Source organism: Pseudophryne corroboree, chromosome 8 (genome assembly GCF_028390025.1).
Source record: "Pseudophryne corroboree isolate aPseCor3 chromosome 8, aPseCor3.hap2, whole genome shotgun sequence".
Classification (NCBI taxonomy): Eukaryota; Metazoa; Chordata; class Amphibia; order Anura; family Myobatrachidae; genus Pseudophryne; species Pseudophryne corroboree.
This window is the reverse complement of record NC_086451.1, coordinates 18,261,830-18,278,765: the sequence shown is the minus strand read 5'-3', so window position 1 is coordinate 18,278,765 and position 16,936 is coordinate 18,261,830. Positions and strand designations below refer to the sequence as shown.

The window sequence follows — 16,936 nt, the reverse complement described above, 5'->3', positions numbered from 1 at the left end:
ATTGGAGAGCTGTGCACTATGTAGATTATTATCTATGTTTATTTACATTCTCACAAGAACTTTCTCCTGTGGAAACACTTAGGTATTCCGTACCGTCCCCACAGAAAGTGTAATATTAATAACCGTAATCATTTCACCATAGAAAGTGTAATATTAACAACTGTAATCATTCTGGAAAAATAGCTCGGAGGCCAGTTTAAATAACAGAGCTAAATGTACACTTTGGTGTTAATAAATAGCTTTTAATTAAATATGCTAATCTATAAAATAGTCACACACCCGCTACAGAGAGAGAGGAAGTAATTCCTGTGTAATATTGTACTGCCTCCGCCTCTTTCAGCTTTTTCCAGGGATCTACGAGAATGTGCCGAGCCCTGTGGACGAGGAGGTGAAAATCGCTGTAATCAGAGACACACTGCGCCTGGTGGACCCGGCGAGGAGGCGGAATTGCCACACGCAGTGAGTGTGCAGCTGGTTTCAAATATATCGAAGCCGTTTAGATAAAGTTTGTGTTGTTTTTTGTATCACTACCTCAGTGGAGTCTTAGATTTGGGGTTGTATTTTATACTGTGCTTTTCGGGTGGTTTTTGTATCACTTGTGTTTTCAGATGCCCTTTGAATGTTACTTTGTTTCTTCTTTTTACTTCATTCCTTTGGTGTCCAGAACTCAGTTCTCATCACCTTGTAGCACCTACCCCATCTAAATGTCTTTAGTGTTCATTCTAGCACCCTGCACCTTTCAAATCCTGTGCAGTTCCTCTTTCCTCCCTGGGGTGTCGCCCACTGCTCTGGTGCTTTTCAGCACACACAGGTCTGTATCACAGCACTGAGTAACAGATCAGAGTTTGCTGAGAAGTACCATAGCAGAGAGCGACACCCCAGGCAGGAAAGAGGAACTGCACGGATTTTGAAAGGTGCAGGGTGCTAGAATGAACACTATGTCTTGCTGCAATATAATGCGGATGGGCCTGCAGGAGTTCTGTCTGTTGTGTCCTTGGTGGTGCTAAACTGCGCAGAACTTGGAAACTCGGTGTGGGTTACTGTATAATGAATTCTAGGACATGTCTGGTTTTATCTGGGTGCATCTTTACATCTTCCATAATGATGCCAAGTGTATATATAACTCCTCAGATTGTGAGGGTGCTCCGGGTGACCAGGCATGGACCATGTGTTTGTGTCTGGTCGCCCCGTTCCCCTCCCCTATAGTTTCTGGGCACCAAAGTAATTAAGGAGGGAATGAATGATAGCTGCCTATAATCAGCGGTGCAAGTATGCGGGGTGGGTATGGTGTACCCTTAAGAATTTAGCCGTGGGTACGCCGTACCCATACCGACGGGCCGCCGCTCGCTACCGCTGATGTGAGGGGAGGAGAGCGCAGCCTGCGCCTCTCCTGCCCCTCAATGTCTTTGTTCAAATCAGCGCCGCCCGTGAGCCAATCAGACCGTGAGCTTTGATTGGCTCACGGATCAGCGCTGAATTGAACTCACCCGCACCCAACTGAGGGGAAGGAGAGGTGCAGGCTGCGCTCTCCTCCCCTCACACACAGGACACCAGCAGCGGTGAGCAGCAGAGAGGGGGGGGGGGGGTTCTTCATGTATACCTGGCACTGGGGGCATATCTGGCACTGTGGGGGCATTTGTGTATCTGGCACAGTGAGGCAATGTATATCTGGCACTGTGGGGCAATGTATATCTGGCACTATGGGGCAATGTATATCTGGCACTGGGGGCATGTCTGGCACTGTGGGGGCATTTGTGTATCTGGCACAGTGAGGCAATGTATATCTGGCACTGTGGGGCAATGTATATCTGGCACTATGGGGCAATGTATATCTGGCACTATGGGGCAATGTATATCTGGCACTGTGGGGCAATGTATATCTGGCACTGTGGGGGGCAATGTATATCTGGCACTGTGGGGGGCAATGTATATCTGGCACTGTGGGGCAATGTATATCTGGCACTGTGGGGCAATGTGTATCTGGCACTATGGGGCAATGTATATCTGGCACTGTGGGGCAATGTATACCTGGCACTGGGGGCATGTCTGGCACTGTGGGGGCATTTGTGTATCTGGCACAGTGAGGCAATGTATATCTGGCACTGTGGGGCAATGTATATCTGGCACTATGGGGCAATGTATATCTGGCACTGTGGGGCAATGTATATCTGGCACTGTGGGGCAATGTATATCTGGCACTGTGGGGCAATGTATATCTGGCACTGTGGGGGGCAATGTATATCTGGCACTGTGGGGCAATGTATATCTGGCACTGTGGGGCAATGTGTATCTGGCACTATGGGGCAATGTATATCTGGCACTGTGGGGCAATGTATATCTGGCACTGTGGGGCAATGTGTATCTGGCACTATGGGGCAATGTATATCTGGCACTGTGGGGCAATGTATATCTGGCACTGTGGGGCAATGTATATCTGGCACTATGGGGCAACGTGTATCTGGCACTATTGGGGTCATACGTGTATCTGGCACTATTGGGGTCATACGTGTATCTGCCCCTTCCCCCATATGTGTATCACGCCCCCATTTTCATTGTCCACGCCCATGTGGCATTTGGCCACACCCTTCGGCGCGCGCGCACAGTACCTGTAAGACATTTTTTCTACTTGCACCACTGCCTATAATCGTTGGCCCAAACGGAATAGCCTGCGAGTGGCTGGTGCTGCGAGATGTTGGCCATTTAAACACTAGATTTAAGCTCCATTTCTTTAAAAGGCATAACCAACATTCTGGTCATTATTTATTTATAAACTACGATGAAAGGGTTTTGAATATACTTCCCCAGCGCCTTGGCCTTGTTGTGTATATTTTGATTTTTAAAGCCATAAAGAAATACTATGCAACATGGCTGGAGCACTGGCAGGAACTGTAAACCATGACACGCTGACTTTAGCAGTAGGGAGGCCAATCCTGGGCCATTTTTTCAATCCCGGGTCCGGCAGGTGGTGAGTATGGGTGGCAGGCCACGGGAGCGGGCATTCCAGGCCGGCGGCGAGGCTTGCGCTGTGCTGCGTAGCGTGACCTCTGACACCATGTAACGCTGCGCAGTGGGCACAGCCGGGGGCAAGGGAAGCCGGGCATAGTCTAACCTGATTGCTGAACCGGCTCAGACGCTGCCCGGCATAAAAAAAAAAGCATTGGCCGAATCCTGGGATTGGAAGCTCCAGTCATGGGATTTAATCCCGGACAATTTTAGGCCACAATCCCAGGATCCCACCGATCCCGATCCCGGGATTGGCCACCATACTTAGCCTACAGGCGGCCACAGGGGAATTACCCACCCCCGGATGATAGGTTGACAGGCAATAGGTTGTAAAAGGTCGACGGTGATTAAGGTCTACAGGTTCAAATGGCCGACATGAGAATGGTCAACACAGGTTTTTCTCTAACGTCCTAGTGGATGCTGGGACTCCGTCAGGACCATGGGGAATAGCGGGCTCCGCAGGAGACAGGGCACATCTAAAAAAGCTTTTAGGTCACATGGTGCGTACTGGCTCCTCCCCCTATGACCCTCCTCCAAGCCTCAGTTAGGTTTTTGTGCCCGTCCGAGAGGGTGCAATCTAGGTGGCTCTCCTAAAGAGCTGTTTAGAAAAGTTTTTTTTTAGGTTTCAATCTCAGTGATTCCTGCTGGCAACAGGATCACTGCATCGAGGGACTTAGGGGAGAGATTTCCAACTCACCTGCGTGCAGGATGGATTGGAGTCTTAGGCTACTGGACACTTAGCTCCAGAGGGAGTCGGAACACAGGTCAGCCTGGGGTTCGTCCCGGAGCCGCGCCGCCGATCCCCCTTACAGACGCTGAAGAGACGGCAGAACGGAGGTCCGGAAAGCAGGCGGCAGAAGACTCCTCAGTCTTCTTGAAGGTAGCGCACAGCACGGCAGCTGTGCGCCATTGTTGTCACACGGCTCACTGACTCAGTCACGGAGGGTGCAGGGCGCTGCTGGGGGCGCCCTGGGCAGCAATATAATTACCTTTAGTGGCAAAATAAATACATCACATATAGCCATTAAGGCTATATGTATGTATTTTAACCCAGGCCAGTTTCTTAAAAACCGGGGAAAAGCCCGCCGAAAAAGGGGCGGAGCTTATTCTCCTCAGCACTCAGCGCCATTTTCCTGCTCATCTCCGCTGGTGAGGAAGGCTCCCAGGTCTCTCCCCTGCACTGCACTACAGAAACAGGGTAACAAAGAGAAGGGGGGCATAAATTGGCGATATTTATATATTAAGAGCGCATATATAGTAAACAACACCTTCTAGGGTTGTTTATATACATTTATAGCGCTTTTGGTGTGTGCTGGCAAACTCTCCCTCTGTCTCCCCAAAGGGCTAGGGGGTCCTGTCTTCGATTAGAGCATTCCCTGTGTGGCTGCTGTGTGTCGGTACGTGTGTGTCGACATGTATGAGGACGATGTTGGTGTGGAGGCAGAGCAATTGCCGATGATGGTAATGTCACCCCCTAGGGAGTCGACACCGGAATGGATGGCTTTAGTTATGGAATTACGTGATAATGTCAGCACATTACAAAAGTCAGTTGACGAAATAAGACGCCCGGCAAACCAGTTAGTACCGGTTCAGGCGTCTCAGACACCGTCAGGGGCTGTAAAACGTCCTTTACCTCAGTCAGTCGACACGGGTACCGACACAGATGAATCTAGTGTCGACGGTGAAGAAACAAACGTATTTTCCAATAGGGCCACACGTTATATGATCACGGCAATGAAGGAGGCTTTGCAGATCTCTGATACTGCTGGTACCTCAAAAAGGGGTATTATGTGGGGGGTGAAAAAACTACCTGTATTTTTTCCAGAATCAGAGGAATTGAATGACGTGTGTGATGAAGCGTGGGTTAACCCCGATAGAAAACTGCTAATTTCCAAGAAGTTATTGGCATTATACCCTTTCCCACCAGAGGTTAGGGCGCGCTGGGAAACACCCCCTAGGGTGGATAAGGCGCTCACACGTTTATCAAAGCAAGTGGCGTTGCCGTCTCCTGATACGGCCGCCCTCAAGGATCCAGCAGATAGGAGGCTGGAAACTACACTGAAGAGTATATACACACATACTGGTGTTATACTGCGACCGGCAATAGCCTCAGCCTGGATGTGCAGTGCTGGGGTAGTGTGGTTGGATTCTCTGACTGAAAATATTGATACCCTGGATAGGGACAGTATTTTATTGACTCTAGAGCAATTAAAGGATGCTTTCCTTTATATGCGAGATGCTCAGAGGGATGTTTGTACTCTAGCATCAAGAGTAAGCGCGATGTCCATATCTGCCAGAAGAAGTTTATGGACGCGACAGTGGTCAGGTGATGCGGATTCCAAGAGGCATATGGAAGTATTGCCATATAAAGGAGAGGAATTGTTTGGGGTCGGTCTTTCGGACCTGGTGGCCACGGCAACTGCCGGCAAATCCACTTTTTTACCTCAGACCCCCTCCCAACAGAAAAAGACACCGTCTTTTCAGCCGCAGTCCTTTCGCTCCTATAAAAAGCGACCAAAAGGACAGTCTTATCTGCCGCGAGGCAGAGGAAAGGGTAAGAAAGGGCAGCAAGCAGCCCCTGCCCAGGAACAGAAGCCCGCCCCGGCTTCTACAAAGCCATCAGCATGACGCTGGGGCTTTACAAGCGGACTCAGGAACGGTGGGGGGTCGACTCAAGATTTTCAGCAATCAATGGGTTCACTCACAAGTGGACCCGTGGGTCCTGCAGATAGTATCTCAGGGTTACATGCTGGAGTTCGAAAGGTCTCCCCCTCGCCGGTTCCTAAAGTCTGCTTTACCAACGTCTCCCTCAGAAAGGACGTCGGTTTTGGAAGCCATTCACAAGCTGTATTCTCAGCAGGTGATAGTCAAGGTACCCCTCCTACAACAGGGGAAGGGGTATTATTCCACACTATTTGTGGTACCGAAACCGGACGGTTCGGTAAGGCCTATTCTAAATCTGAAATCCTTGAACCTGTACATAAAGAAATTCAAGTTCAAGATGGAGTCACTCAGAGCAGTGATAGCGAATCTGGAAGAAGGAGACTTCATGGTGTCCTTGGACATAAAAGATGCTTATCTACATGTCCCGATTTACCCCTCACACCAAGGGTATCTCAGGTTCGTGATACAAGACTGTCATTATCAGTTTCAAACGCTGCCGTTTGGGTTGTCCACGGCCCCTCGGGTCTTTACCAAGGTAATGACCGAAATGATGGTTCTTCTACGAAGAAAAGGCGTATTAATTATCCCTTACTTGGACGATCTCCTGATAGGGGCAAAGTCCAGAGAACAGCTGGAAGTCGGTGTAGCGCTAACACAAGTAGTGCTTCAGCAACACGGGTGGATTCTAAATCTTCCAAAATCTCAATTGACCCCGACAACACATCTGCTGTTCCTGGGCATGATTCTGGACACGGTTCAGAAAAAGGTATTTCTCCCGGAAGAGAAAGCAAGGGAGTTATCCGAACTTGTCAAGAACCTCCTAAAACCAGGAACTGTGTCAGTACATCAATGCACAAGAGTCCTGGGAAAGATGGTGGCTTCGTACGAAGCGATTCCATTCGGCAGATTCCATGCACGAACATTTCAGTGGGATCTGCTGGACAAATGGTCCGGATCGCATCTGCACATGCATCAGCGGATAACACTGTCACCGAGAACAAGGTTGTCTCTCCTGTGGTGGTTGCAGACTGCCCATCTGTTAGTGGGCCGCAGATTCGGCATACAGGACTGGGTCCTGGTGACTACGGATGCCAGCCTACGAGGTTGGGGAGCAGTCACAAAGGGAAGAAACTTCCAGGGCGTGTGGTCAAACCTGGAGACGTCTCTTCACATAAATATACTGGAGCTAAGAGCGATCTACAATGCTCTAAGCCTGGCAAAATCGCTGCTTCAGGGTCAGCCGGTGTTGATCCAGTCCGACAACATCACGGCAGTCGCCCACGTAAACCGACAAGGCGGCACGAGAAGCAGGAGTGCAATGGCAGAAGCTGCAAGGATTCTGCGCTGGGCGGAGAATCATGTCGTAGCACTGTCAGCAGTGTTCATCCCGGGAGTGGACAACTGGGAAGCAGATTTCCTCAGCAGACACGACCTTCACCCGGGAGAGTGGGGACTTCATCCAGAAGTTTTCCACATGATTGTGAACCGTTGGGAAAAACCAAAGGTGGACATGATGGCGTCTCGCCTCAACAAAAAATTGGACAGGTATTGCGCCAGGTCAAGAGACCCTCAGGCAATAGCTGTGGACGCTCTGGTAACACCGTGGGTGTACCAGTCAGTGTATGTGTTCCCTCCTCTGCCTCTCATACCAAAGGTACTGAGAATTATACGGAAAAGAGGAGTAAGAACAATACTGGTAGCTCCGGACTGGCCAAGAAGAACTTGGTATCCGGAACTTCAAGAGATGCTCACGGAGGATCCGTGGCCTCTACCTCTAAGAAGGGATCTGCTTCAGCAGGGACCTTGTATGTTCCAAGACTTACCGCGGCTGCGTTTGACGGCATGGCGGTTGAACGCCGGATTCTAAAAGAGAAGGGCATTCCTGAGGAAGTTATTCCTACTTTAATTAAAGCCAGGAAAGAAGTGACCGCACAACATTATCACCGCATTTGGAGAAAATATGTTGCGTGGTGTGAGGCCAAGAAGGCTCCAACGGAAGAATTTCAATTGGGTCGATTCTTACATTTCCTGCAAGCAGGATTGTCTATGGGCCTCAAATTGGGGTCCATTAAAGTTCAAATTTTGGCCTTATCAATTTTCTTCCAGAAGGAATTGGCGTCAGTGCCTGAAGTACAAACTTTTGTCAAAGGTGTACTACATATACAACCCCCAATAGTGCCTCCAGTGGCACCGTGGGATTTGAACGTGGTTCTAAATTTTCTCAAATCTCATTGGTTTGAGCCTTTAAAATCGGTAGATTTAAAATACCTTACATGGAAGGTAACCATGCTGTTGGCCCTGGCTTCAGCCAGGAGAGTTTCGGAGTTGGCAGCTTTGTCATACAAAAGCCCATATCTGATATTCCATTCGGACAGGGCAGAATTGAGGACACGTCCTCAATTTCTCCCTAAGGTGGTTTCGGCATTTCACTTGAACCAGCCTATTGTGGTGCCTGCGGCTACTAGCGACTTGGAGGACTCCAAGTTACTGGACGTTGTCAGAGCATTAAAAATATATATTTCAAGGACAGCTGGAGTCAGAAAATCTGACTCGTTGTTTACATTGTATGCACCCAACAAGTTGGGTGCTCCTGCGTCTAAACAGACGATTGCACGTTGGATATGTAGTACAATCCAACTTGCACATTCTGTGGCAGGCCTGCCACAGCCTAAATCTGTAAAGGCCCATTCCACAAGGAAAGTGGGCTCATCCTGGGCGGCTGCCCGAGGAGTCTCGGCATTACAACTTTGCCGAGCAGCTACGTGGTCAGGGGAGAACACGTTTGTAAAATTTTACAAATTTGATACTCTGGCTAAAGAGGACCTGGAGTTCTCTCATTCGGTGCTGCAGAGTCATCCGCACTCTCCCGCCCGTTTGGGAGCTTTGGTATAATCCCCATGGTCCTGACGGAGTCCCAGCATCCACTAGGACGTTAGAGAAAATAAGAATTTACTTACCGATAATTCTATTTCTCATAGTCCGTAGTGGATGCTGGGCGCCCATCCCAAGTGCGGATTGTCTGCAATGCTTGTACATAGTTATTGTTACAAAAATCGGGTTATTACTGTTGTTGTGAGCCATCTGTTCAGAGGCTACTTCGTTTGTGTTATCATACTGTTAACTGGGTTCAGATCACAAGTTGTACGGTGTGATTGGTGTGGCTGGTATGAGTCTTACCCGGGATTCAAGATCCTTCCTTATTGTGTACGCTCGTCCGGGCACAGTACCTAACTGAGGCTTGGAGGAGGGTCATAGGGGGAGGAGCCAGTACGCACCATGTGACCTAAAAGCTTTTTTAGATGTGCCCTGTCTCCTGCGGAGCCCGCTATTCCCCATGGTCCTGACGGAGTCCTGGCATCCACTACGGACTATGAGAAATAGAATTATCGGTAAGTAAATTCTTATTTTTTTTTTGGTTTTTTTTTTCGTCATTTACCATCCACGTGGACTATGACTGAGAATAGTAACCTGTGCCGGGCACGGCGGTAGCAGAGTGAGGCACCTTGCCCGAAGCATGGCGAGCCAAGCGGTGCACTAATTGGGGTCACGTGTGGTTTAAAATGGTAAATGGCACCTAAAAAAACAAACGTGTGTTGATCATTTCCATGTCAATCTTTTGACTGTGTCTACCTTTCGCATGTTTCTACCTTTTACATGTTGACCTATTGACCCCTTGCATGTTGACCATACGGGGTCAACCTAATTACGGTCGACCCAATGATTCACCTCCCCCCCTCCCCTCCCCCTCCACCTTATCCATAAACATCCAGGCTAGGATCTTATTTGGCCACTGAACAGCCGGTTCCCAGGTGTTTCCGTAACTGTCCGGCTGCATCTCTGGTCGGTAAACATTGACACCCAGATGCCACTGATCAGTGGCACCTCTCGCACGTGGCAGTTCCTGGTCTCATGTCTAAAGAAAAAGAGTCTTAAGATGTTACGGAGGAGAATACATTAAGAACTATGGCAAGCTTTATTATTGGTATACACAAACCCTGGCTCCATATTCCGACAGCCAGGGACGGTTCTGCATATTCCAGCGACAGCTAGAGCTGGTGACAAATGACAGACGCAGCCGTCGGAACAGTCGTAATCTGCGACTCCTGATTGGCGCCTTATCTACAGTAGGTATAGCACTGCCAATAATGACATCATTCCGCATATTCCCCTGCTTTAATACACGCAGGGAAGCGGTAACTGCTACAAGTAACATTTATCATACATTCATACATCTGCCCTAAGACTAACCTTGGAGATTTCTAATGTGGAATATGAGTTATTCAGAGTTGTTAGCAAACAAAAAAGTTAAAGTTAGCAATGGGGCAAAACCATGTGCACTGCAGGTGGGGCAGATGTAACATGTGCAGAGAGAGTTAGATTTGGGTGGGTTATATTGCTTCTGTGCAGGGTTAATACTGGCTGCTTTATTTTTACACTGCAATTTAGATTTCGGGTTGAACACACCCCACCCAAATCTAACTCTCTCTGCACATGTTACATCTGCCCCACCTGCAGTGCACATGGTTTTGCCCAATTTCTAACTGTATTGGTTTGCTAACAAACCTGAATAAGGGCCTATGTTTATATACTTGGATCGTATACTGTATTAGACACAGTTATTGTCATGTTGGATGCATATTAGGGTTCTTATGGCTGAGACCTAACTTCTGTGTACCCGGACCCCAGAGATAAGAGGGAGGTTATTAACAAGTCTCATTCAAACATTAATTGTATTATAAAAAGTTGCAACAAATTTCCAAATATTTCAGTTAGCAGCTACGATGTATCCCTGCTCTCTGTGAGCCAAGTCTGCCACCACATCTGTCTCTATACTTCTCTGATTTTGCCCCATTTCTGCCCCCCCCCCCCTCCCCCCACAAAAAAAAAATCAATTAAGAGAATTCTGCCAATTTAAAACACATAGGACTTTATTTTTCTGTATTAAAATTTGGCGAGAGATACAGTAGAGAGAAACAAAGCGCTAACCAGTCATCTCCTAAGTGACATTTTAAACACAGCCTTGAACATGTCATTTAGGAGCTGACTGGCTGATACTTTATCTCTCTCTGAACTCTGATAGATCTAGCCCTTAGGACTTGATTCAGAGCTAGTAGCAGAAGTCACCACTTGGGCAGAGCGTACACCTCTGTATCTGTGAGCTATGGAGCCTGATTGTGTTGCTGCGATGTAACGGCCTCGGCTCCGTTCCAGGTTCCGTTATATTTTGAATACAGACAAATTAATCCGCGCAGTCTCCTGGTGCGTCCTAGTCTCATTGCGTCTTTTTTGCTTATTTTTTTGCTAAAATTGCGTCTTATTTGCAGTTTCAGCTCTTTTCCAAGTCAAGTTCTGTTCTGCTCCGTATACATTCTCAGTAACACACAGTATACAAGTTGTTATTATATGAATCCTTGTGCGCCCCAGCCGCATTGCGTTGCAAATAAGATGTATTTATGGCAAAAAAAAAAAGGTGCCCATCGTTAGCGGAGTTGCACGGGACCTGTCTTCTCACTCACGCCAGGCATCTGGCGCTGTACGGCGTATTGGGGCTTGGTGTAGGAGGGCGCATCTGTATATGTAATGGGCTTACTGCATCAGTAGTGTGTGTTTATCAATGCATTATATTTGGCTTTTAATGGTTTTTTTTTTATAGAACACATTTTTGTACATTATATTTGGCTTTTAATGGTTTTTTTTTTATAGAACACATTTTTGTACATTATATTTGGCTTTTAATGTTCTTTTTTGTAAAAGGTAAATTAGTTTTCTTCCATGTTATATATCGGCATATATGCAGTATTGGAGATCATCTGCAAGCTGCTCGTAAGCCAGAACAATAACGAACATATAGGTTTGCCTTAAGATAATTAAAACGTCACATGCTATTAAGCGTCGTCCTTAAAGTGTCGGAGCTGAATCCCCGCAGTCGCCGCCATCTGAAGCCAGTCTGCTATGAACGACTGTTCTGTTCATTTGTGAAGGATCCATCTGGGCCTAACATCTCTAAACCTTTCGACAGGCAAGTGACGCGAGGCAGCTCGTGTCGCCATAGCAACAAGCCAGCCCGGCTGCCCCTGTTCCCAGAATCCTCTGCGCTGCGCAGTCTGGGATGACAAAACCTTAGTGAAGTTTTGGCTGAAAGATCGGATCTAATAAGATTATCTCCTGATGAGATAAACCATTGTCTGCTGTCAGCGTCTCACACTCAGCGCGGCTAGGTCTTGTCAAAGGATAATCTGGTTTTCTGGGATTTTGTTACAGCACCGCTGGCGTGCGGGGAGCACAGTGTGCACAGGACAGATACCTATTCTCCCGTCCCTCGCCAGTATATTATTCACAATGCAGCTTGTAATTACATTCTGTAAAGGTATTAAGATGCATTCTTTGTATTCCCCTGACGCATCACGCGGCCTCCGCGGGGGGGTGGGGGGAGCGGTTCGGCGAATTAAAACAAATAAAATCACCTGTACAGCGAGACAGATGCAGGTCTGGTCTGAAATATGAGTATGGATAATTTACTTACACCATTGGTTAGGGAAGCGCGGAATATATTACTACACTGCACGCGTGCACATTTACTAGGAGCCCCTCTGACGGGAGCTAATTATTTATTAACACTTATATAACGCCAGCATTTTGCTAAACGCTTTACGGTTGGGAAAAAAGCACAGTAATAAAATAACACCGAGCAGTGACAGGCAGACAAAGTGATAAGAGGGCTCGGCTGGCAAGCTTACACTCTATGGGGAGCATTCATCAATAATCACATTTGCAGTGCCTCGATATTAGCAGCCGCGATCGCATTGCAGGATGTGATTATGGGGGTCATTCCGAGTTGATCGCTCGTTAGCAGTTTTTAGCAGCCGCACAAACGCTAAGCCGCCGCCCTCTGGGAATGTATCTTAGCTTAGCAGAAGTGCGAACGAAAGGATCGCAGAGCGACTACAAATAAAAACTGTGCAGTTTCAGAGTATCAGCGCTTGCGATCACTACAGTCTGTTTAGTTCCAGATTTGACGTCATAAACACGCCCTGCGTTCGCCCAGCCACGCCTGCATTTTTCCTGGCACGCCTGCGTTTTTTCAAACACTCCCTGAAAACGGTCAGTTGACACCCAGACACGCCCACTTCCTGTCAATCACTCTGCGGCCAGCAGTGCGACTGAAAAGCTTCGCTGGACCTTGTGTGAAACTGCATCGGCCGTTGTGAAAGTACGTCGCGCGAGCGCATTGCGCCGCATGTGCAGAAGTGCCGAATTTTAGCCTCATCGCTGCGCAGCGACCAAATTCAGCTAGCAATCAACTCGGAATGACCCCCTATACCGCCTGGATGTATGACAGGAGCCTGTCCCTGTGATGCGTTCCCAGTGCAGTGATTGCATCAGCGGTGGTCTGTTCACTCCTGTGCCGGGACTCCTGCGCACGAGCAGTCTACTGACCACACGTGTGCAGCGGCAATTGCTGGGGAGGGTTCCGGGGGAACCTTCTCCCTGTGAATTGTGTGTAGCCCATAGGATATAGCAGCATAAGGCCATCTTCAGATGGCGTCAGCTGCAGGGGACAAACTCCAGCTTGGAAAATCTAACAGCGCTGCATCCCCCATAGAAACTTATTGAGGCTGCGGTCCTTCCTTCTTACATTTGGGTGATAATATTTACAGGTATCCCCAGAATACGATGATGCAAACAACGGCTGAAGCACCTGGGATGCAGGGCTGAGCATATAGTGCCGGGGGGAATTGCTTAGTACATAAGAACATGTCTATATGTGGTTCCGGTATGAATGGTCGACAGTCATTAGGTCGACCACTATTGGGCGACATTGACATGGTTGACATGGACACATGGTCGACACATGAAAGGTCGACATATGAAAAGGTCAACATGAGTTTTTTTACTTTTTTGGGTGTCGTTTTTTGCGTAAAGTGACTGGGAACCCCAATTAGTGCACCGCGTCCCCTCGCATGGCTCGCTTCGCTCGCCATGCTTCGGGCATGGTGCCTTCGCTCAGCTACCGCTTCGCTCGGCACACTTTACCGTTCCAATCGTAGTCCATGTGGATCGTAAAGTATGGAAAAGTTCCCCAAAAGAAAAAAAAGTAAAAAAACTCATGTCGACCTTTTCATGTGTCGACCTTTCATGTGTCGACCATTTTCATGTGTCGACCATGTGTCCATGTCGACCATGTCAGTGTCGACCAATAGTGGTCGACCTAATGACTGTCGGCCATAACATGGTCGACCATGTGAACGGATACCAGGCACCATATGGTACCTGAGACTCAGCATAAAGCGTCACGGTCACACTTCTTCTAAGCCCACCCCCAGACTCCTGTAAAATTAGCCATTGGGAGTCCAGGGGTGGTCTTAGAAGGAGTGTGATGCCTTATGCTAAGTCCTGTGTGCTGCACGGCACCTGATGCACACAGCAGATCGCGGGAAAGCACATATATCGCATACATCAGAACATGTGCTGTATGTTTATATGTTCTAAGCGCTTCTCCCGGCACTACATGGTTGGCGCTAGCTGCAACTGGACACAAATATTCAATGATAAACAGGTCCCTAAGATTTTAGAAGACAATATCCTCCTCAGCAACTGATTCGTGACGACATACAAAGCGGCACAAGCTGCTGCAAAGGGGGACCTTTGACCCCCATTGCAGCGCATAGCAACTTGATTCAGGCCAGGCCCCTGTCAGGCCCTTCCACAAGCCCAGGCTCAGGTAAAGAGGATCATCCCCCCTTCCCCCCCCCCCCCCCCCCCCCCGTGCGCCTCTCGTCACCACTGCATGTGCAGCTTGCCGATACCTGCGGGATACGTCCACATTCCGACCCGGAATCATGGATTCTTCTTTGTAAGTTCAACGGGAGGAACCCATGTGTGAAACAGTAGTACTCCCCGAGATCAGTGCGTCTAGCTGCAGTAATTATGTCATTTTCTGGATGAGTTCATCAGTCTCCTAGACCGTGTTACAGGCACTTTAGCTCACTCCTCCTTCAGCGCTGCCGCAGCTCACTGACGTTAGAGGGCATTAGTCTATGCACAGCTCTCTTCTGCCTTATGGCTGTGTAGGGCTAGTCCTACACATCCCAAATCTAAGCAGCTAACCCCCCCCCCCCGATCACTGCCCACCTTTATCAGGTGCTTTTCGTGTATGTGATGTTACAACAGACAGCTTGGGCCACTGGCACTCCGAATGCTAGGTATAAAGGATGGGGGGGGGGCTCTCCGGATGTTCTGTTTAATTATTACCTACCCAATTGTTTTTGTAGGTACCAAACAGATCCAGAGAGGAAAGAATGTCTCTGTGTTGGCGCACAAAAAGTTTTCGTTAAAATATAACGTTCTATTTTAACTAAAACTTTTCAAGAGACATTCTTTCCTCGTTGGTTCTTTTTGTGTCTATAAATCTTGTCTCTGGTGGAACCCCCCGAAAATTCTTTTATGAGAATAAAATACTCTTTATTATTGTAGATCGGGGTATTGACATAATTATTGATAATATACTGGTGCAGAGTATCTTCCCATTTCCCCTTTCCTAATTGTGATTTTGTTTCGTAAGAACCAGCAATGAATGATATGAAAGTAGATAGGCCAAAGGGGGCTCTACTGGAGCCCAAATCTCACACCTGCCTCATTAATTTACAAGGGCACCCTCGCTGTTATGATTCTAGTACTCAGGTCTGGGGTGATCTTTTATGAAAGGACCTGAATACCAGAACGTAATGCTGGGAAAGGGGAAAGGAATGGGAATAGCCCCTGGCGCCCTATCTCCGTTGTCTCGCCCGTGCTGTTAGTACACTCTTGCGAGACTATGGTTGCTTGAGCCCATGGCAGCCGTGTTTGAAGGGCGGATTACGTCTGCCCAACTCCGATGCCCCCTCAGGTCTTAATGAGAGACAAAGAGTGAACCGAGACAGGGTGATAACAAGGGGCCCTCTAACTAAACAACAAGGCCAGGGGCTACTAACAAACCTAAAACTAAAGTATGCGCGGATTACCGCCAGGGAAAAGAACAACCAAAATACTCCACTTGTCCACTCTCCTACACGGCACCGCCGAGTTCCGGAGAGGACTGTGGAAGCGGATACCTCCGCAAATGCTCCAAAACCAGAACACAATATAAAGCAGCCTAGGCCGCAGCACGCGGCAGAGCCGCCACTCACGAAACCAAACGAGATCCTCTAAAGGCTGTCACAGGTAAATGAGGACCAGGAGAACTCCTTGGGATGAGATGACAAACACCAAGACTCAGGAACTCAGAGGACTGGAATGACCGGGCACAGCAGACCAGGAACAGACGTTCACCAAACACGAGCAGCATGCAGGAAACTATCACCGGCGTCTGTGTGAGGCACTGAGAAGGCATTTATCAAGGAATCCTCCAATCAGAGTCCAGAGCCTGATTACAAAGAATGTCGTGCAGCTGCCCTGCTGCACGACCAGAAAACATGTGTGCACAGTTTAATAAATCAACCCTGCAACGGGGAACGCGGTCCGTCCGTGGCGTCCCCGTTGCTAGGGTCCCGGCGGCTCTGCGCACCCAGCGTCCTAGCGTTGCTAGGGAGCCGGCGGCTCAGCGCGCACGGCGTCCTTAGTTGCTAGGCGCCGGGCCGGGAGGAAGTCCCGGACCGAGGCGCCTAACACTCGCTTTACACTGAGGAGTTCCCTCTTTCAAATCGCAGTGTTGCTGCCTGCTGATCATTATTAATCAGCGGACAATAAATGACGCATTAAATAGGAGACGTGAGGAGTTCACATCTCATACCCTTATAAAATAGTCTTCATTTTAGAGATATAAAGATATCAATGCAAAGTCTTATGGAGGGAAAAAAACAATGTATGATTTAAGGAAGCAGAATATGGGGGGTTATTCCGAGTTGTTCGCTCGCTAGCTGTTGTTAGCAGCCGTCCAAACGCTATGCCGCCGCCCACTGGGAATGTATTTTCTCTGACGTCCTAGTGGATGCTGGGTACTCCGTAAGGACCATGGGGTATAGACGGGCTCCGCAGGAGACTGAGCACTCTTAAAAGAAAGATTAGGTACTATATCTGGTGTGCACTGGCTCCTCCCTCTATGCCCCTCCTCCAGACCTCAGTTAGTATCTGTGCCCGGCCAGAGCTGGATGCACTCTAGGGGCTCTCCTGAGCTTCCTAGAAAGAAAGTATTTGTTAGGTTTTTTATTTTCAGTGAGATCTGCTGGCAACAGACTCACTGCTACGTGGGACTGAGGGGAGAGAAGCGAACCTACTTGCTTGCAGCTAGCTT

The 16,936-nt window shown here is 48.4% G+C and overlaps 1 protein-coding gene across 6 annotated transcripts in view; it reads left to right on the top strand.

Annotated features, from left to right (window-relative positions):
• The window catches only part of TTLL11 (tubulin tyrosine ligase like 11), a 604,411-nt gene that overhangs the window by 139,704 nt on the left and 447,771 nt on the right, over positions 1-16,936 (top strand). For all 6 annotated transcript variants that reach the window (XR_010182918.1, XR_010182917.1, XM_063935976.1 and 3 more), the window contains one exon: positions 341-459. Coding sequence is in view for 4 of the 6 variants with exons in the window: in XM_063935976.1 (XP_063792046.1) it covers positions 341-459 (119 nt within the window). In the remaining 2 variants the exon portion in view is untranslated. The remainder of the gene's footprint in view (positions 1-340; positions 460-16,936) is intronic.